General features: G+C 45.3%; 1 protein-coding gene across 2 annotated transcripts; it reads left to right on the forward strand.

Annotated features, from left to right (window-relative positions):
• The first annotated feature begins 10,656 nt into the window (after positions 1-10,656).
• Positions 10,657-20,792, forward strand: LOC121873335 (adenosine 3'-phospho 5'-phosphosulfate transporter 1-like). Of its 2 annotated transcripts, none has more exons than XM_042376858.1 (8): positions 10,657-10,872; positions 11,844-12,000; positions 13,387-13,595; positions 14,043-14,267; positions 15,745-15,895; positions 17,652-17,905; positions 18,461-18,550; positions 20,127-20,792. In XM_042376858.1, exons 2-8 carry the CDS (start codon positions 11,856-11,858, stop codon positions 20,292-20,294), a joined length of 1,242 nt encoding a protein of 413 aa, XP_042232792.1. In that variant the 5' UTR covers positions 10,657-10,872; positions 11,844-11,855; the 3' UTR covers positions 20,295-20,792. The 2 variants fall into 2 exon arrangements, with proteins under 2 accessions (XP_042232792.1, XP_042232793.1); XM_042376859.1 differs by lacking the exon at positions 20,127-20,792 and adding an exon at positions 19,518-20,113.
• Positions 20,793-21,474: the final 682 nt, after the last annotated feature.

A 21,474-nucleotide genomic window follows, 5' to 3' on the forward strand; every position in this document is an offset into this window, starting at 1 on the left:
CTGCACCCTTCCTCACTGCACCCCTCTCCTCACTGCACCCCTCTCCCCTTGCACCCCTCTCCCCCTGCACCCCCACCTCACTGCACCTCCCTCACTGCACCCCCCTTCCCACTGCACCCCCTCCTCACTGCACCTCTCCTCACTGCACCCCCTCCCTCACTGCACCTCTCCACCTCCTCACTGCACCCCTCTCCTCCCTCACTGCACCCCTTCCCTCACTGCACCTCTCTCCCCTCACTGCACTCCCCTTCTCACTGCACCCCCTTCCTCACTGCACCCTCTCCCCTGCACCCCCCTCCCTCACTGCACCCCTCCCCCTGCACCCCCTCTCACTGCACCCCCTCCCCTGCACCTCCTCACTGCACCCCCCCCTCCTCACTGCACCCCCCTCCCTCACTGCACCCTCCCCACTGCACCTCCTCACTGCACCCTCCTCACTGCACCCCCTCACTGCACCTCCTCACTGCACCCCTCTCCCCCCTGCACCCCCCACACCACTGCACCGCCACGTCTGGCCAGCGTGGCGCCTCCTGCTGGTGATTTTCAGGTGCAGTGAGTCACAGCCATTGATCGTACTCACCTGCCATCAACTAACACCTGGTCACACCTTCACTGGTCAGCCGGGTGGTGAGAGGTGAGGAGTGAGGAAGGCAGAGGTGAGGAGTGAGGAAGGCAGAGGTGGTCAGGGAGGGTAGGGACGGGGGTTTGAGGTATGGGAGATGAGGAAGAAAAAGGTGAGGAGTAAGGGTGAGGGAGGAGGGAAGGGCAGGAGGGTAGCTTGGAGAAGTGGGCCAGGGGGAGGAGGGAGGGAGGTAAGATAAGGAGGGGGAAGGTGTAGGGATTATCAGGGGGAATTTTGTCGAACGTATCAATGTCTGTCTGTCTGTCTCCCTTTCCGTCTCTCTCCCTCCCCCCCTCCCTTCTCCCTCCCTCCTCCCCCCTCCTTCCCTCCCCCCCTCCCTTCTCCCTCCCTCCTCCCCCCTCCTTCCCTCCCTCCCTCTTGGGGTGCAGCAGGTGGGCTTAATACGTCATAAATTGGTGGTGACGCTGTGTGTGTGTGTGTGTTATAATAACAATGCTAATAATAATAAAAGGAAAATCAGATTAAGAAAATAACAACAAAAAGAACAGGAAGCAAAATCCTAACGCACCTCCATGACGTCACAACCGTGAAACGCAAACCTTGGCGCAGTGGTGTGTCATTATCACTTCAGTATGGGGCGGCCCGGGTTCGATCCCCTATCACTACTGCACCTCAAACACCAATGATTAATACTGTACTTCATTTGCATTCATTATTTATCCATATTAATTAATTCATTTATTCACGAGTTTTAATCTTATTTTGTTGGTAGTGGCACTGTCTGGCACTACCTTCCTGCTGTCTGATAGTGGCACTGTCTAATGCTACCTCCCTACTGTCTGATAGTGGCACTGTCTGGCACTACCTCCCTACTGTCTGATAGTGGCACTGTCTAATGCTACCTCCCTACTGTCTGATAGTGGCACTGTCTGGCACTACCTCCCTACTGTCTGATAGTGGCACTGTTTGGCACTACCTCCCTACTCTGCACACACACACACACAGGTAATAATGAGTGAAAACATTATGCTATTGAACTCATTGTTTCCTGTGACTATAGTGAGGCGGTGGGTAATGGATACAGCACTCGTCTCCTGTCCTAAGGGTCACTAGTTCGTCTTGGTGGGAGGGAGGCACTCCTCGTCGACCCAGCTGTAAATGGGTACCTAACTTTATTGTTGAGTTGGGTTAGGTTATGAGTGTAGAATGATGCTTGTAATACTATTAATAACGGGAGAGGTGATGGGGAGGGCAAGGGTGAGAGGAGGTGGGAAGGTGATGGGAGGACAGGGTGAGAGGAGGTGGGAGGTGATGGGGCAAGGGTGAGAGAGGGGGAGGGGGCAGGGGAGGTAAGGATCCATTCACTGCTACACTTATCTCCGCCGACACACACCCACGTATGTAACATAAAGAGGTGAAGAATTGCCTGGGCACGTTCCCTTCACCTGGTGGGGAGGAGGGCGAACAGGAGGCAGCGTCTTATGTCGAGGTAATCCTTGGGTTAAAGGAGTCATGGTGTGTGGTGATGATGCGGTGGTGACTGATGTGTGGTGATGGTTTTATTATTATTATTATTGTTATTATTAGTAGTAGTAGTAGTAGTAGTAGTAGTTGTAGTAGTACTATGTTACTCACACACAACCCGGATTCGATCATAATAATACCCGCATTTAGTAAAACAGTAGCCCGATATACGATACAAAATAAATACAAATACAGTATACTGTATCTTCAAGAAGGAGAGGCACGTGTGTGTGTGTGTTTGAATGATGCAGTGAGGTTAGGTTAGGTTAGGCTAGGTTAGGTTTGGGACTTAATTTGAATGTGTGACAGAATGTGTAGATCGTAGGGACAATGTCATATAGGTAAGGTCTCTCTCTCTCTCTCTCTCTCTCTCTCTCTCTCTCTCTCTCTCTCTCCTTACGTAAGAGGAAGCGAGAGACGTTGAGGGCAGTGGAGGGAGATAAGTGCTTCCTATGTACACAGACCTGAGACCGTCTGAGCTGAGAGAATTGCTGGAAGGGTACGGGTGGAGGAGAGCAGAGGGAAGGGGTGCACGGGGAAGGGAGTGAGACAGACGGAGGGAGGGGAGAGAGACAGAGGGTAGGAGTCCCAGGAGGAGCCTCTCACCCCCTCTCTCACAGTAAGTGAAGGACACTCCCAGGCGGTGTAGGTGTGATGAAGTCTCGAGTCTCTCCACCCTCTATCCTCCACCTCCTCCTCCACCCTCCACCCTCACCCTCCATCCTCCACCTCCCATCCTCACCCTCCATCCTCCACCCTCTCACTCCCTCCCTCCTCCTCCACCCTCCCACCCTCCATCCTCACCCCTCCATCTCCCACCCCCATCCTCCACCCTCCATCCTCCACCCTCTATCCTCCACCCTCTATCCTCCACCCTCTATCCTCCACCTCCCTCCCCCTCTATCCTTCCCTCTATCCTCCCCCTCCACCCTCACCTCTATCCTCCATCCTCCCTCTATCCTCCACCCTCTATCCTCCACCTTCCCCTCCATCCTCCCTCTCCTCCCCCACCCTTCACCTCCTCCTCCCACCCTCCCCTCCCTATCCTCCATCCTCCACCCTCCATCCCTCACCCTCCATCCTCCATCCTCCCACCTCTATCCTCCACCCTCTATCCTCCCACCTCTATCCTCCACCCTCTGTCCTCCACCTTCACCCTCTATCCTCCACCTCTCCTCCACCCTCTATCCTCCACCCTCCACCCTCTATCCTCCATCCTCCACCCTCCATCCTCCACCCTCTATCCTCTATCCTCCACCCTCTCCTCACCACCTCTATCCTCCCACCCCTCTATCCTCCACCCTCTATCCCTCACCTCTATCCTCCCACCCTTTATCCTCCACCCTTTATCCTCACCCTTATCCTCCACCCTCTATCCTCCACTCTCCACCCCTCACCCCTCCATCCTCCACCCTCCATCCTCCACCCTCCATCCTCCACCCTCCCATCCTCCCACCCTCCATCCTCCACCCTCCATCCTCCACCCTCTATCCTCCTCCTCCACCTCCATCCTCCCACCCTCTCCATCCTCCACGCTCTATCCTCTCTATCCTCCCACCCTCTATCCTCCACCTCCCTCATCTCCCCCTCCATCCCCCACCCCTCCATCCTCCACCTCCATCCTCCACCCTCCATCATCCCCTCCTCCTCCTCTATCCTCCACTCTATCCTACACCTCCCATCCTCCACCCTCTATCCTCTATCCTCCATCCTCACCCTCCACCCTCCATCCTCCACCCTCTCTCCTCCACCCTCCATCCTCCACCCTCTATCCTCCACTCTATCCTCCCTCCATCCTCCACCCTCTATCCTCTTCCTCCATCCTCCACCCTCCATCCCTCCACCCCTCCACCCTCCATCCTCCACCTCCATCCTCCCACCCTCCATCCTCCACCCTCCCTATCCTCCCTCTATCCTCAACCCTCCATCCTCCACCTCTATCCTCTATCCTCCATCCTCCCACCTCCATCCCCTCCATCCTCCCACCCTCCATCCTCCCACCCTCCCACCCTCCATCCTCCACCCTCCATCCCTCCCACCCTCCATCCCTCCACCCTCTATCCTCCCACCTCTATCCTCCCACCCCTCCATCCCTCTATCCTCCCCTATCCTCCATCCTCCACCCTCCATCCTCCCACCCTCCCACCCTCCATCCTCCCACCCTCCATCCTCCCACCCTCCATCCTCCCCCTCCATCCTCCATCCCTCCCCCTCTATCCTCCCTCTATCCTCTCCCACTCCCATCTCACCCTCCATCCTCCACCCTCCATCCCTCCACCCCTCATCCTCCACCCTCTATCTCCCACCCTCCATCCTCCACCCTCCATCCCCTCCACCCTCTATCCTCTATCCTCCACCATCCACCCTCCATCCTCCACCCTCCATCCTCCACCTCCATCCTCCACCCTCCATCCTCCACCCTCTATCCTCCTCTATCCTCCATCCTCCACCCTCCATCCTCCAACCTCCATCCTCCACCCTCCATCCTCCCACCCTCCACCCTCTATCCTCCCTCTATCCTCCACCCTCTATCCTCCACCCTCCATCCTCCACCCTCCATCCTCCCACCCTCCCACCCTCTATCCTCCACCCTCTATCCTCCACCCTCCATCCTCCACCCTCCATCTCCACCCTCTCTCCCTCCACCCTCCACCTTCGGCCTAATTCTTCACCAGCCACTTGCTATATGCAATCACACTCAGTCAACAATTCGTGAAACACACACACACATGTGCAGCCTTTTGAGTCTGCTTCTTTAAGTTGTACTGAACCTTGTTTCTGACCTCAACTCCTCCCTCCCTCCACTCACACCTCCCTCCACACACCTCCCTCCCACTACACCTCCCTCCACTACACCTCCCTCCACTACACCTCCTCCCTCCCTCCCTCCTCCACTACACCTCCCTCCTCCTTCATCCTCCCTCCTCCCCTGCACTACACCTCCCTCCCTCCCTCCACTACACCTCCCTCCCCTCCCCTCCACTAAACCTCCCTCCCTCCACCTAAACCTCCTCCCCTCCCTCCCTACACCTCCCTCCCTCCCCTACCTCCCTCCCCTCCCCTCCCTCCCCCCTCCCTCCCCCTCCCCTCCCTCCCTCCCCTCCCTCCCTCCCTCCCCTACACCTCCCTCCCCTCCCCTCCCACTACCTCCCTCCCCTCCCTCCCCTCCCTCCCTCCACTACACCTCCCCTCCCCACTACACCTCCCTCCCACTACCTCCCTCCCTCCCCTCCCTCCCCTACCCCTCCCTCCCCTCCCCCCACTACACCTCCCTCCCACCTCCCACTAAACCTCCCTCCTCCCTCCCCTCCCCTACACCTCCCTTCCCTCTCCCCTCCCTCCCTCCCACTACACCTCCCTCCACCCTACACCTCCCTCCCTCCCTCCCCTCCCCTCCCCTCCACCCCACCTCCCTCCCTCCTCCCCTCCCCCCCTCCATCCACTACCACCTCCTCCCCTCCCTCCACTACACCTCCTTCCTCCCTCCCCTCCCTCCCTCCCTCCCACTACACCTCCCTCCTACACCTCCCTCCCACCTCCCTCCTCCCTCCCTCCCTACACCTCCCTCCCTCCCTCCCTACACCTCCCTCCCTCCCTCCCTCCCTCCCTCCTCCCTCCACTACACCTCCCTCCTCCCCTCCCTCCCACTACACCTCCCTCCCCTCCCCCTCCCTCCCTCCCCACCTCCCTCCCTACACCTCCCTCCCTCCCTCCCTACACCTCCCCTCCCCTCCCTCCCTACACCTCCCCTCCCCTCCCTCCCTACCCCTCCCTCCCCACACCTCCCCTTCTCCCTACCCTCCTCAATACTACCCCCCCCCACTGTGTGTGCCCTCCACCCGATTGTACAAGCACACACACACACACACTGGGGCGACTGACGCCAAGGCAGAACAATGTAGTATTGTTATGGTGTATTATAACCTTGAGTTGTTAGTAGTTATTGTTTAGGCAACAACAACACACACACACACACACACACACGGTATATTATTTGGTGATGGGGTGTTGAGTGCGATGACTTAACACCTTGAGTATGATGACTTGACCCCTTGAGTATGATGACTTAACACCTTCAGTATGATGACTTAACACCTTGAGTATGATGACTTGACCCTTGAGTATGATGACAACACCTTCAGTATGATGACAACACCTTGAGTATGATGACTTGACCCTTGAGTATGATGACTTAACACCTTCAGTATGATGACTTAACACCTTGAGTATGATGACAACCCTTGGGTATGATGACTTAACACCTTGAGTATGATGACTTAACCCTTCAGTATGATGACTTAACACCTTGAGTATGATGACTTAACCCTTGGTATGATGACTTACCTTCAGTATGATGACTTAACCCCTTAATTATGATAACACCTTCAGTATGATGACTTACCTTCAGTATGATGACTTAACACCTTCAGTATGATGACAACGCAGTATGATGACAACCTTGAGTATGATGGCTTAACCCCTTGGTATGATGACCTTGAGTATGATGACAACCCTTGAGTATGATGACAACCCCTTAGATGGTAACCCCGCAGTATGATGACAACACCCAGGTATGATGACTTAACACCGAGGTGTGATGACAACACCTTGAGTATGATGACTTAACCCCAGGTATGATGACAACACCTTGAGTGATGACAACGCCAGGTATGATGACTTAACCTTGAGTATGATGACAACACCTTGAGTATGATGACAACACCTTGAGTATGATGACTTAACACCTTGAGTATGATGACAACACCTTGAGTATGATGACTTAACACCTTGAGTATGATGACTTAATCATGAGGTATGATGAAACACCCTTGAGTATGATGACTTAACACCATGAGTGTGATGACTTAACACCTTGAGTATGATGACTCAACCCCAGGTATGATGACAACCTTGAGGTATGATGACTTAACACCATGAGTGTGACTTAACACCTTGAGTATGATGACTTAACCCTTGGTATGATGAGCAACCCCTTGGTATGATGACTTAACCCTTGATATGATAGGCAACACATGGCAGGTATGATGACAACACCTTGGAGTATGATGACTTAACACCTTGAGTATGATGACAACCACCGCAGGTATGATGAAGCTTAACACCTTGAGTATGATGACTTAATCATAAGGTATGATGAAACAGCCCTTGGGTATGATGACTTAACACCATGAGTGTGATGACTTAACACCTTGAGTGTAGTGAAGCAACGCCAGGTATGATGACAACCTTAAGGTATGATGACAACACCATGAGTGTGACTTTAACACGCGAGTATGATGACTTAACCCTTGGTACTGATGAAGCAACCCCTTGGTATGATGACTTAGCCCATGAGTATGATGACTTAACACATGAGGTGTGATGACAACACCATGAGTGTGATGGCTTAACCCTTAATTATGATGGCTTAACCCCTTGAGGTATGATGACAACACCGCCAGGTGTGATGACAACACCTTGAGTATGATGACAACCCTTGGGTATGATGACAACAACCCTTGAGGTGTGATGTTACTTTTGAGGTATGGTGACAACGCCAGGTATGATGAAACAACGCCAGGTATGATGACAACACCATGGTATGATGACAACCCCTTGAGTATGATGACAGCAGCAATTATGACAACCCCTTGGTATATTGACAACTTGCCAAGGTATGATGACTTAGCCTTGAGTATGATGACAACACCTTGGAGTATGATGACAACACATGAGTATGATGACTTAACCCCTTGAGTATGATGACTTAACACCTTGAGTATGATGACTTAATCCCTTGAGTATGATGACTTAACCCCTTGAGTATGATGACTTAACACCATGAGTGTGATGACTTAACCCCTTGAGTATGATGACTTAACCCCTTGAGTATGATGACTTAACACCTTGAGTATGATGACTTAACACCTTGAGTATGATGACTTAACACCATGAGTGTGATGATTTAACACCTTGAGTATGATGACTTAACACCATGAGTGTGATGATTTAACACCTTGAGTGTGATGACTAACATTTTCAACTGAAACAGGGGGTTAAGTTATTACCCTCAAAAGGTCCTGTAGTTCGGAGTTGATCAGGTTAATTCATCACCAGCTTTAGTCAACTTCACCTCTACTCTACGCCCAAAATTCTCTAATCTTAACATTTTAGCTTTATCGAGTATTTTAATGTTAATAATTCATAATTTGTTGTTGGCGGGTGAGGTGAACACATCTTAATAATGTTTCTTGTTTGTTTGTTTTAATGTTTATAGCCTGAATATTTTACAAAATATAATACAGTTCTTGTATGTTAAAGGGCACTGAATTTTCCTTCACAAAATATAATAAAAAACTGGATAATCATCATAGAGTAAAACAAATAAGTTAATTTTTTTTTATTGTTTTCATAAAAATACATAAAAAAATCAATACGTGGATTGGGTGGTTTTCTCCCGATTCACCATATGTCGGCCGTGACGAGCGGCACTGGCGCGGGCTTCAGCCACTCTGTTTGGGGTGGCCGGCACAACATGGTGCACGACGGTGGGCTTAATCTGTTTTGCCACCAACCGCCACACACGGGCCCACAAACGTTCGATGCTTGATACGATATTACACGACCCTATACGTGTCTCTTTGGGGCTCATGCCCACTATTTTCATTCCCCAGTCCATCATTCGTAGGTTTTCCTCTGCCAAGTTCATTAACTCCCGTGTTGAGGAAACGGTATTGGTGATGTTGGAGATGACATTGGTCGAAATTTGCTTGCCGTGTTTTTGTCGTAGATGGACAATCAATCTTTCAACCCTCGATGTCATGCGTCGGGCTTTCTCTACACGCTGAACGACTGGGTATTTAGCAGCTAATAATAGCCCTCCCGAGAACAATCGCTGGTTTAGGTCGCGCGCCACTTGTGTTGACGTCATTTCCTGTATTTTCTCCTCCATTGCCTTTTTCTCTTGAGATACTTTTTAGCTAATTAATTTTGAAATATCCGATGGATTAATTTTCTTCACAAGCTGCAGGATTGAACGTCGTGCATCTTTTGGTGTTTTCGCGGTCTCGTACTCGTGAGACCCGAGCAGTTCGGTCAAGGCAAAACACCTATCACCGATAGCAGTGTTTGGCTGTTTTGTGGAGTTTATTTGCGATACAGATTCCTGTAGGTTGTGACGGAGTATACTCGCAATAACATTATCGTGAATAACATCCTTTAAAACAGACCAGATTTCCGGCTCAATAAACTTCTCAGCAATGTTGAGAATATCTTGGTTAATATAAGACTTCATTCTCGTAATTTAATAAACTTACTCCTCTGGTATATCACCCTCGATGTAGTTATACACAATCGTGTATCAAAATGTAGGAAGAGGTTCTCATACAGGAATGTTAAAGTGAACAGATAGTAATGATGTTATAGTGAACGTACTAGTGATGTAGTGAACAAGTAGTACTAGTGTTATAGTGAACATGTGGTAGTAATGTTGTAGTAAACATGTGATACTAGTGTTGTAGTGAACATGTGGTACTAGTGTTGTAGTGAACATGTGGTACTAGTGTTGTAGTGAACATGTGGTACTAGTGTTGTAGTGAACATGTGATACTAGTGTTGTAGTGAATGTGTTACTAGTGTTGTAGTGAACATGTGATACTAGTGTTGTAGTGAATGTGTTACTAGTGTTGTAGTGAACATGTAGTACTAGTGTTGTAGTGAATGTGTTACTAGTGTTGTAGTGAACATGTAGTACTAGTGTTGTAGTGAACATGTAGTACTAGTGTTGTAGTGAACATGTGATACTAGTGTTGTAGTGAATGTGTTACTAGTGTTGTAGTGAACAAGTAGTACTAGTGTTATAGTGAACTAGTAATGTTTAGTATGTGATACAGTGTTGTGGTGAAGTAATGTTGTAGTAAACATGTGATACTAGTGTTGTAGTGAACATGAACTAGTGTTGTAGTGATACTAGTGTTGTAGTACAGTGTGTGTTACTAGTGTTGTAGTGAACATGTAGTACTAGTGTTGTAGTGAATGTGTTACTAGTGTTGTAGTGAACATGTAGTACTAGTGTTGTAGTGAATGTGTTACTAGTGTTGTAGTGAACATGTAGTACTAGTGTTGTAGTGAATGTGTTACTAGTGTTGTAGTGAACATGTAGTACTAGTGTTGTAGTGAATGTGTTACTAGTGTTGTAGTGAACATGTAGTACTAGTGTTGTAGTGAACATGTGGTACTAGTGATGTACTGTAGTAATAATTTGTATGTGTGGTGATAGTTTAAATAATGATGTGCTGACATATAAACTGTACTTGTCTTTACGTTGATTATTTATGCGTTGGGGTGAAATTTATGTTATAGTTATGATATATGACTATAATGTGATCCAAGGGGAAACAGTTATGGACGTACTGTCTAGATATGATTGTTAGATGGAGAGATAGATATATGTGCGTCAGCTATTGTAAATCTTCCTATTTATTTATCTATCTACACACAAACAAAGTATATACGAGAAAAAAGAAAACAATTTTTTTTAAGCTAGTAGTCTCTGGCTCAGGTGGTGACGTCACACAGTGTGGACGTCAACAAACTTCTGCCACCGACTGACACTCAGACCTGCCACATTCATTATTACCTTTATTACTTTAATTACTTTATCAAAAAAGGAAACGGTACTTGTCGACATACCCAGACACCTGCCCAGTGGTCATAAGAGGAGTCTTGTCGCCTGTAACGTACCTAGGAGTTAATAAGCCCACTCGGTACGATGTGATGTGTTCATTTAGTGGTCCCCGGTGCTCCTATAGTGGCCCTTGATGCTCCTATAGTGGCCCTTGATGCTCCTATATTGGCCCTTGATGCTCCTATAGTGGTCCCCGGTGCTCCTATAGTGGCCCTTGATGCTCCTATAGTGGCCCTTGATGCTCCTATATTGGCCCTTGATGCTCCTATAGTGGTCCCCGGTGCTCCTATAGTGGTCCCCGGTGCTCCTATAGTGGCTCTTTGTGTTCCTATAGTGGCCCTTGATGCTCCTATAGTGGCCCTTGATGCTCCTATAGTGGCCCTTGATGCTCCTATAGTGGTCATTGATGCTCCTATAGTGGCCCTTAATGCTCCTATAGTGGTCATTGATGCTTCTATAGTGGTCATTGATGCTCCTATAGTGGCCCTTGATGTTCCTATAGTGGCTCTTTGTGTTCCTATAGTGGCCCTTGATGCTCCTATAGTGGTGATCCTAATGCTCCTATAGTGGTCTGCTTCTATAGTAGTCATTGATGCTCCTGTGTAGTGGCTCCTATAGTGGCCCTTGATGCTCCTATAGTGGCCCTTGATGCTCCTATAGTGGTCATTGATGCTCCTATAGTGGCCCTTAATGCTCCTATAGTGGTCATTGATGCTTCTATAGTGGTCATTGATGCTCCTATAGTGGCCCTTGATGCTCCTATAGTGGTCATTGATGCTCCTATAGTGGTCCTTCGTACTCCTATAGTGGTCCTTCGTACTCCTATAGTGGTCCTTCGTACTCCTATAGTGGTCCTTCGTACTCCTATAGTGGTCCTTCGTACTCCTATAGTGGTCCTTTGTACTCTTATAGTGCTCCTGTGTACTCCTTGATGCTCCTATAGTGGTCATTGATGCTCCTATAGTGTTGCTTGGTGTTCCTTATAGCTTGTATGGCTACTTAGGGTATACGGAGCCCCATTAGTGATCTCGGTACTTTAATATTTTTCAGACGTGAGTGAAGATGTCGGGAAGTTCAGTGTTGTACAGCGTGGTGGACTCATGGGTGGGCAGCCTGACGATAAATCTTCTCTGCTACTCTACCGTATTCATTCCTGGCTATTTTTTAATTCAGTATTTCAAGAAATCTAAATATATTGAAAGAGCAGGTGAGATTTTTATAAGCAGGAACGTTGTAGGATGTTCATCTATCATTTGTATTCTCTTAGTAAACATAACCTGGAAAAGGTTAGGTTATGATTAAGTTAGGTTATGATTTAGTTAGCTTAGGTTATGATTAGGTATGATTAGTTTAGGTAAGGTTATGATTAGGTTAGGTTCTCTAATATACTGTAGAATAGGCCCTAATGTGGTACAATTACTTGATGTTATCTGTGTGATCCTCCAATATCTAGTCACTTCACGTTGTCTTGCTGTTTTTTAAGTTATACTCTTGACTTGACGAACCTCATCATAATGATATTGTAGCTACCTGGTGTTTCTGAACTGTTTTATGGGGAAATATGTGAAGGAAACTTTTGATTTCCAGAAGGTGTTAGTTCCTGGAGAATAATGTGGATACAGTGAAACCTCTGTATAATGCACTTCTCTCTCCATATAATCTGTGACATGGGGAGGTTTCATATCTAACGAACCCTTAATGTGACAGATTTTCATCTCTATATTGTTCTTTAGATGGAAGTTTTATACCTAATGGACCCTCGATATCACAGACTTTCATCTCCATATAGTCCATTAAATAGAGGTTTCACTATCAGTTTTATGGAAATGGATTTAAATTACTGTACTTATCATTATCATCACTAGCCAGTCAGGATGGTTGGAATGGTCTGTTATGACCTTCATTGTCCAGTGTTAGTACAGGAGGAAACAGTAGTACCCAGAGTATCTTCCATGTTTGGGAGGGTCACACTGGATAATCCCTCTTTCACATGACCTGGGAATTGAACTCCAGGATGCAGTGATGAGAGGCAGGTGTGTTAACATAAGAACATAAGAAAATAAGGAGCCTGCAATAGGCCGGTTGGCCTGTGCATGGCAGCTCCTGTCGAGAGTTACTACCACTCTCCATCATCCATGAATCTATCTAGCCTCCTTTTGAAACTTTCCAGAGTTCCTGCACTTACTACAAAGTTGCTAAGCTTGTTCCACTCGTCCACCACCCTATTTGTGAACCAGTTTCTTCCTATCTCCCTCCTAAACCTAAACTTATCCAACTTGGTGTTGGTGTTAGACGAAATGGGATTAATTCCAGGCCTACAACATCTGCCTCCAAGTCCACTAGCTTTAACAATAACAACCTAACAACCTAAGTTCAGTCGCCCATTATAGTAAGGATTATTACCTAAACTATTTGTGAGTGAATTGTGGTGGTATGGAAACACAGAATGCAGCAGGAGTTTTATTCTCTTATGTTTTGGTGTTGTCTATTTGTGTTATAGTTTGTATTAGGAATGGTAAATTGACCAATACGACTGAATGCATACATTAACTCTCATAATAATACAGTAACTATAGACAGATTCATCACACAGGTTTGGGCACACTGTCCAAGTTGATCACGTCATGCGTATACGGGCAGGGTTACGACAAGCTGGTGACGACGGACTTGCCACCAGCACCCAGAACTCCAGCACCAGAGCGGAGCATGTCAAGCAAGTGTTTACAACTCATTTTCTGCTTTCTGGGTCTTCAGGCTTCATACCTTACGTGGGGCGTCCTGCAGGAGAAGATTATGACAAAGGTTGGTTGATGGTTTGTACAGCAATGTGTTCAACAAAACCTATATGTCAAGATGTGTGTGTGTGTGTGTTATATATTGTATGTTTGTCAAAAAGAATAAGATACTTTGTAGTACAGTATTCCTGGTTGGATCGCCTGATTACTGGACACCCCACCTTATTTCACCTGATTAATTATTAAACACCTTAATACTACTATCTGACGGGTTAGGTTAATTTAGGTTAACATTAGAGTAGTTAATGTTCAGGTGAAATAATCCGGGGTTGTTTAATCATCAGGTTATCTAGAATGTTTTAGTTTCAGTTGAGAAGCAGGTTTTTTGTATTACTGTATGGAGCAAGGTAGGAACAAGGGTGTGGTGTTGGAGGGCATCATACAGTACCTCACAAGCACAGGAAAGATTTCTTGGTGGAATATCATGAAGTAATTTACTATCTTCTTTCTTCAGGAGTACCAGAGCTCAGAGGGCAACATCGGCCACTTCAGGGACTCTCAGTTCTTGGTGTTTGTTAATCGTATATTGGCGTTCCTGCTGGCGGCCACCTACCTCGGCTTCACCAGACAGCCTCGACACACAGCACCCATCTACAAGTACTCCTATTGCTCGTTTTCCAACATCATGAGCTCCTGGTGTCAGTACGAAGCCCTCAAGTATGTCACCTTCCCTACACAGGTGAGTGAATTATACACAGGTGAGTAAATTACCTCCATTGTTGACCCACGTTGAAACTTCTATTTAGTGGACTACTGTATATGGAGAGGAAAGTCCATTATATCGAGGGTCCTCCAGATGTGGAACCTCCATATGACAAACTATGTAGATAAGAAAGTCTTTTATATTGTGGTTCCATTAGATGTGAAAACCCCCACTAATGGATTATATGGAGAGAGAAGTCCATTGTGTGGAGGCTTCTATAGTAGTGATGTCATGTAGAGTCTCAAACAATTAACACAACTCTTAAGACTCCCAGTTTAATTACGTTTCCAACTTGTGGTGTCTGAGAGGAAATGATAACAAGCAAGTAGAGTGGTTGGGGAGGTAGGAATGGGTGTTATCAATCAGTGTTGTGTAATATTGCCATTATCCTGTCCAGTATGTGCTTGTCTTAATGAACAAGAGCTGTTACTCCTGAATTTCTTAGGTTTATGCTAATCGTGTTTCCGTAAAATTGCCTTCAAGTACAGTACAGGACTGTATTTAATGAAGAACAGCGGCCAGCAGCAACCGATATGAATAAAATACTGTTAATATATTCTTAAAATTTATGAATTATTCTCTTCATCCATTTCCCACTTTTTATCCTAGGAGGAATTATCATTAATCCTTTGTCAACAACTTGTAATAATAAGCATGTTGATGATATTTATTAAGTATTTGTACAATTGTCATAAGGGTTTACAATTGAATAGTCATGTAGTATATAAACTATGCAGTTAGGTTAGGTTGTATGTAGGTCATGGCAGTACACAGTTACCTATGTGCCTAGACAGTTCAGATATATAACAATGGTTTGGTTAGGTTATAAATGGAAGATTAAAGTGCGAGATCTCGTTTTATAGCCTAGGGAGTAGATTCCGGTGACCTATCTTCCTGCCCACATCCCAAAGTGATGTTCTTAGTTGGCAGGATCTGAGGACTGAACTGTGGTAGCTACTTGTAATTATCTATGTGAGGGTCATGAGACAGGAATGGATATATCGAGGCAGTGGACAGTGATCTTGAAGTACAGTACCCGTACAGTAAAATCACCAAGTAAATTATTTTGCTCTCTACATAATCCGTTTATGTGGGCGGGTTTCACATCTAACTGACCCTAGATACAACAGACATTAATCTCCATATAGTTGGTTAGATGAAGGCTTCACATCTAATGGACCCTCGACATAACAGACATCCCTCTCTGTGTAGTCCATTAAATAGAGGTTTTGCTGTAATAACTTGTGTTTTAGCGGTTCAAAGTACTGTATAGCCTTATCTCTGGTTCACTGGTATGGGAACTGTACGCAGCACATTTGCTGGCCTGACTATGTATTATTTACTGCTTGTGGCCAGGTTGGTGAGGGGTCGTGCGTGCAGAAGCATCACAGGTCATTCACCATCATCTTATCTCAACAATTAAATGAGATACATTTTTCTCATTCTTCTACAGGTGTTGGCCAAAGCCTCAAAAATTATTCCTACTATGATAATGGGCAAGATTGTTAGTGAAAAGAAGTACGAGTATTTTGAGTATGTGACCGCTGTGCTCATATCATTCGGCATGACCATGTTCCTGCTGGGGTCGACTGAATCTAAAGGGAGTATGTGATTTTTGTCTTCAGTCGTTTACCATCACGACTGTTTTCATCTTTGTTATATACTCTTCTTGTCTACATCCTCAGTCCATTTTTCATTTGCCTTTTCTCGCTTATTATCCTTGCTCAATATATACAGGGTGTCACAAAAAATGTATATACAATAGCTTACAGATATTTGTGATTGTTCGATTCCTTGCAATACAACAGCCACATTGTCCTTCTTTGTTGATGTGTGAGGTGCCCCATAATGTTCTGGGGGGACCTCGCATATGGATCAACGAGTGAGGACAGTGTTGCTGGTACACAGTATTCCAAGCATTCATGTAATCACCACAAAAACCTGTCAGGCAGTGTGTGCATATATTTTCTTGAGACACTGTATAAACATAGTGTTGTCCATAGACCAATGATGTCGTAAAGACCACAAACCAGACCCTTTATAAATATAATACTGTAATTTATAATATTTTAAGCATAGTTTTGAATATTATGTGTTTTTATCTGTAATTTTATGCCGGGTTCAACCCTCGTGTATGGGTTCCCCTCTGCTGAATAAAATCATCTGCCATTAGTAAAATGAAATATTAAAAGTGGTGTCCCCCATAGTGAAAGGGTTAAATGAAAACCCTTTCAAGTGAATATGGCATTACATGATTAACTGTTACTGTGCCAGATGATCTATACACAATCAATCGGTCAGTCAGTCAATCAATCAATCAATCAGTTGGTCTTATGGTAGCAGTTGTTGGGTTACTGTGATATACCGGTGGATGTACAGTCTACTACTAAAGTCCATTCACCTCTCCCCCTGAACCATGGACCCCCGAGAGATTCAGGCTCATGAACCTCAAAAATTTATGAATAGAATAATGTATCGGTCTAGTGCTTCAGGTTCACAAGTCTGAATATTGGGTTTTGTGGTGCAGGGGGAGAGGCAAATGGACTTTTGTAGTTGAATGTACAGTACGTACTGTAGATAGCACACAAAATATTATTACCACTACTGAAACAAGATGTGAAATAACATGTACTGAAAAAAGATCAAATGTAGGCTATAGTAGTTAAAATTTCCCCAGGAAAGTATTACAGGAAAACCTCGAGATATGATGGAGTTAGGTTCCTGAAAACCCATCGCTAGGTGTATTAGTGTAAATAGGGAGGATTATAATATAGAGTTCAATGGGATACATTCTCAGCCAGTCCCCAAACACACATGTATCACTGACAAAAAAATTCCTGCAATACTAATATCAGTACAAAATAATTAAACAACACTCACCACATCCTGAAGAACATGCCTAGTCATCATCACTTATCCCTTTTGAGGCTAAGGGGACTCTTGTAGGTGGAGTGGAGACGTCACTCTGACTCCCACACATCCTTTGGGGAGTCTCATGCTGCTTAATGATGCCAAGCTTTGCAAAAGTTAACTTCTCCCACTTCTCCCCCCCCCCCCCAAATTTGGTCATAAAAACTTGTACTATTCAAAGAGTATATATGGTAGAAGGCTTACTGTGTGTATGGTGTGGTGCAAGTGTGTGTGTGGTGAGAGGATTTGTGTGGTGCAAGTGTGTGTGGTGAGTGTTTGTGTGGTGAGTGTGTTTGTGTGGTGAGAGGATTTGTGTGGTGCAAGTGTGTGTGGTGAGAGTGTGTGTGTGTGGTGCGAGTGTGTGTGGTGTGTGTGTCCGTGCTTATATATATACAAAACTGTAATGTAGAGTATGATTACTGATCTGTGTTACTCTGTTCATCCTGACAGACTCGAGCAGCAGCACCACCTTGTCTGGGATCATCATTCTCATAGGTTACATGTCATTTGACGCCTTCACCTCCAATTGGCAAGGGGAGCTCTTCTCTCAGCACAAGATGTCTTCGGTTCAGATGATGTGCGGTGTTAACCTCTTCTCTTGCCTCTTCACCACGACATCTCTGATGCAGCAGGGAGGCTTCTCTACGTCTTTTAACTTCATGCTTACCTATCCAGCGTTTTTCTGGGACAGCCTCATTCTTTCGGTAAATTCTTATCATTTTCAAGTATGGGCATAATGATTATATCTTATTTATTGACTTGACAGGTGTTAAGATTCTTGATAATACTTCATGCACAGTCAACCACTAAAGTCTGTACATTCGCCTCTTCCCCTGAACCACTTACCCCAAAGATATTCAGACTCATGAATCCGAAGCAATTATGGACAGAATAATGTATCCGTCTACTGCTTCTGGTTCATAAGTCTGAATCTCTTGGGGGTTCGTGGTTCAGGGGGGAGAGGTGAATGGGCTTTAGTAGTTGACTGTACAGGGAATGTTGGTGGTACAGTAGTATAACACCTTTGCCTTGCCTCTCACTACTGTGTCCTGGTTTTGATACCGGGTTAGATGTGAGAAGGGTGTTCTCCAGTGTGACGCTACTGTACATTGTAGGTCTTCTTTTAGTCACTCCACTGCTAACACTTGACTCTTTGAAGGGTTAAACTCCTGAGGAATAATGGTAGGATTAAACAAGCCACCAGCTCCTGTTTCCCATTAGTTGTGTGTGTGATTTTTAAGAGAATTATTCGTTCACAGATTTGTTCCGCCACTGGCCAGTTGTTCATCTACCACACCATCTCCCTCTTTGGTCCTGTCGTCTTCATCATCATCATGACTATACGTCAGGTGGGAGCCAACATTTTGACCTCACCGTCAAGTTACACAACACTATGACAAAATAATAATTACTCTCGTTTTCATAATACCTTTTTGAAAGTGATCGTGTGGTTAGATTTAACGACCTTTTCTTGTGCCGCTTAATACCTGTAAGTTGCAGTGATATAGTCGAGACTAGGTCCATGAATGAAACCATAGTTTTAGCCTTTATCGTTCTTCAGAAGATTAACCTCCTAAGGCAGTAGTTCCCAAACATTTTTTGGTTGCGACCCTAAATACAATCTCGTCCTGACCTGGTGACCCTAACTGTGGGTAAATGTAGTGTTAATTATCAATCATTTGCATATGTTGTGTTTATTCATATAGTTTTATTGAATTAATTTAAATGAAAAACACAAATTTTCATGAAAATTAGACTTTATTACATAATTCGGTAGCCTCCATAACAAAATCAAAATTTTTCTGTGGCTAATGTGATGCTGCTTTATTGTTGGAGTGAGCTCTTTTGAGTTTCGATTGTATGGTGATAATTTTTAATAATTAGTAGAATAAAGCTCAGAATCTTCCCTCGAGAGAGCCAACGGACATCAGAGTGGAACAGCAAGACCTGGTGATGTGATCCTATCTCTTCATGCATTTTATGGAAAATACATGAATTTAAAGCCCCAGCCTTGGCATAATTCACAATTTGGATAGCATCATTGAGAGCTACATGGAGGTGTGGTTGCAAATGCTGAAAGGCAAGGTTTTCCCGATGTTAGAAACGGTGAATTATTATGATATGACGGTTTTCTGCTTTAACGTGAGTAACAAAACCCCCACAACTTCCCATCATTGACGGAGCGCCATCAGTGTACACAGCCAAACAATGCAACCAGTCTAGATCATGTTTCCTGAGAAAATTGTTCATCATATTGAAGATGTCTTCTTCAGTGGTGGTACTTGATAGAGCATTACAAAAGAGAAATTCTTACAGATGCTGTCTTCTCTCTACCTTACAAATACCATGAGTTGAGGGTCACCTGCTATGTCTACAGTTTCATCCATCTGCAACGTAGTAACGTTGCAACTGAGCAAGGAGTGTCAGGGTCAAGGCTACTCGCTGGTTTGCTTGGTGCACGAGTATTGGACGTGAACAGACTCGAACATTACTATGTTCAGTGTATATGGATGCTTTATCAACCACAACTATTCTACTTTACTTAGTATTTCAATAATTCTAAATATTGTGCCAGTGATGTGATCCAATTATAATACAGTATTGCAATATTTCATAATTTTGCCTTTTCTTTTCCGAGACCGTTCCTCGACCCTCAGGAACACCCTTTCGACCATGGGTTTGGGAACCACCGCCCTAAGGCCTAAGTGCTCACATGATGTTTAACTGTTTTACTCCTCAACTTAACCAGCCTGTGTTTAACCACCCCAGACTTATCTGAGGGGGGTAATCTTCAAGTGATCCTTACAGGCTAAGAGTGTGAATAGCCTCAGTTAGATGTTCAAAGATATATTTTACATATGCATGTGTGAAAAATGTACAAAATAGTACTGTTGGTAATCCCATATTGTTTTGTTTCACTCGTAGGGTTTGGCCATCCTCCTGTCATGCCTCATCTACTCTCATCCTGTGAGTCTAATGGGAGTGCTCGGGATCTTCATGGTGTTTATGGCCATCTTCCTACGCGTTTACTGTAGTCACCGGCTCAAGCAACTCCAACAACGGAGAGCCGGAGGAGACACGACCAAGGTCTAGGTTCCATCACTGCCTTTGTGGTGGCGGCTTGAAGCTTCCCAAAAGTTATGTGCCTGAATATTTGTAATACCGTAGAGACGTGGTAGTTAATGTAGCTTATTCAACACTTGGTATCTCTCATATTATCTGAACGAAAGGTTTATTTACTGCATCTTTCTCTTGTGGGTCTTGATAGGTATCGAGGCTCACACGTGTCACACCTCCTTTTATACAGTTTATCTCCGTCATTCGTAGATATTTGTTGTTGAAATTTGGGCATTAATGAGTATTATGTGAAGAAATTGCTTAAAAATATATGGGCTTTTGTTCAGCTAGAGCCTTTGATAAGTGTCATGAGTGTGCGGTATTTATGGTTAATGCCATGACACAACAGGTAAGAGATATGGCTGAGATGTAGTGACCAGATATCATTAGTGTCCTAACCATTTCTGCTTGTCATGGCTTAGCTGGGACACACACACGTACACAAAACAACACACACACACACACACACACACAATAACTAAACAGATTTACCTGTAAAAAGCTAAAAGTTTAGAGGTTGAACTATCACACATGGGAAGAAGAGCACCATGATTTTTGGGCGAGTTAAGAGTTCACTAAAATGACTGATCTATACTACAGAAGCTGTTGGTCTTGCTTCATGATGTTCCATTTCATCATTGTGTTATTTTATTTTACAGAGCTACACGGTCAAAATTATTGTTAAATCTTCATCGGCCAGTAGTGACGTCTAAGTTATGCTGGTGGCTCTCGGGCAACTAACTGTCTTTGTATTAAACACAAAACAGTTATTATTTATTAAGATATGAGTATCTCTCCATCACTGCATGCCATTTTGTTGTACTGAATAGCAATTATCTATCACTATGATCAACAGAAATAATTATTCAAAACTGAAAGGTGTGATTCTGGGCGATTATAATGTATTAAGAGATCCTGAACCACCGCCTTACTTTTCCCATAAGAGGTTAAGTTTAATAGTTTAATTTAAGTGGATTTGTTGTACAGTCACTCAAGAAATTATCTTTACTTGGGGGGGAGGGGGGCAATGTTTCTAGCATGAACACTGACTTCTGTTGTCTTGGTGAGGTTGTCAAAGTCCTCCTTCCGTTGTCATATTTTTTCAACACAATTTTGTGGGAATAGTTTTTTGAGTGACTGTACAGGAACTTAACTC

Source organism: Homarus americanus, unplaced genomic scaffold, assembly GCF_018991925.1.
Source record: "Homarus americanus isolate GMGI-L3 unplaced genomic scaffold, GMGI_Hamer_2.0 scaffold32929, whole genome shotgun sequence".
Taxonomy (NCBI): Eukaryota; Metazoa; Arthropoda; class Malacostraca; order Decapoda; family Nephropidae; genus Homarus; species Homarus americanus.

What these genes read in the sequence shown, in the direction of transcription:
- LOC121873335 (XM_042376858.1), top strand. Translation starts at nt 11,856, where the DNA reads ATGTCGGGAAGTTCAGTGTTGTACAGCGTGGTGGACTCATGGGTGGGC. An exon ending in AGGAGAAGATTATGACAAAG is followed by an intron (nt 13,596 to 14,042) that starts GTTGGTTGATGG and finishes TTCTTTCTTCAG; the next exon opens with GAGTACCAGAGCTCAGAGGG. An exon ending in GTCGACTGAATCTAAAGGGA is followed by an intron (nt 15,896 to 17,651) that starts GTATGTGATTTT and finishes TCATCCTGACAG; the next exon opens with ACTCGAGCAGCAGCACCACC.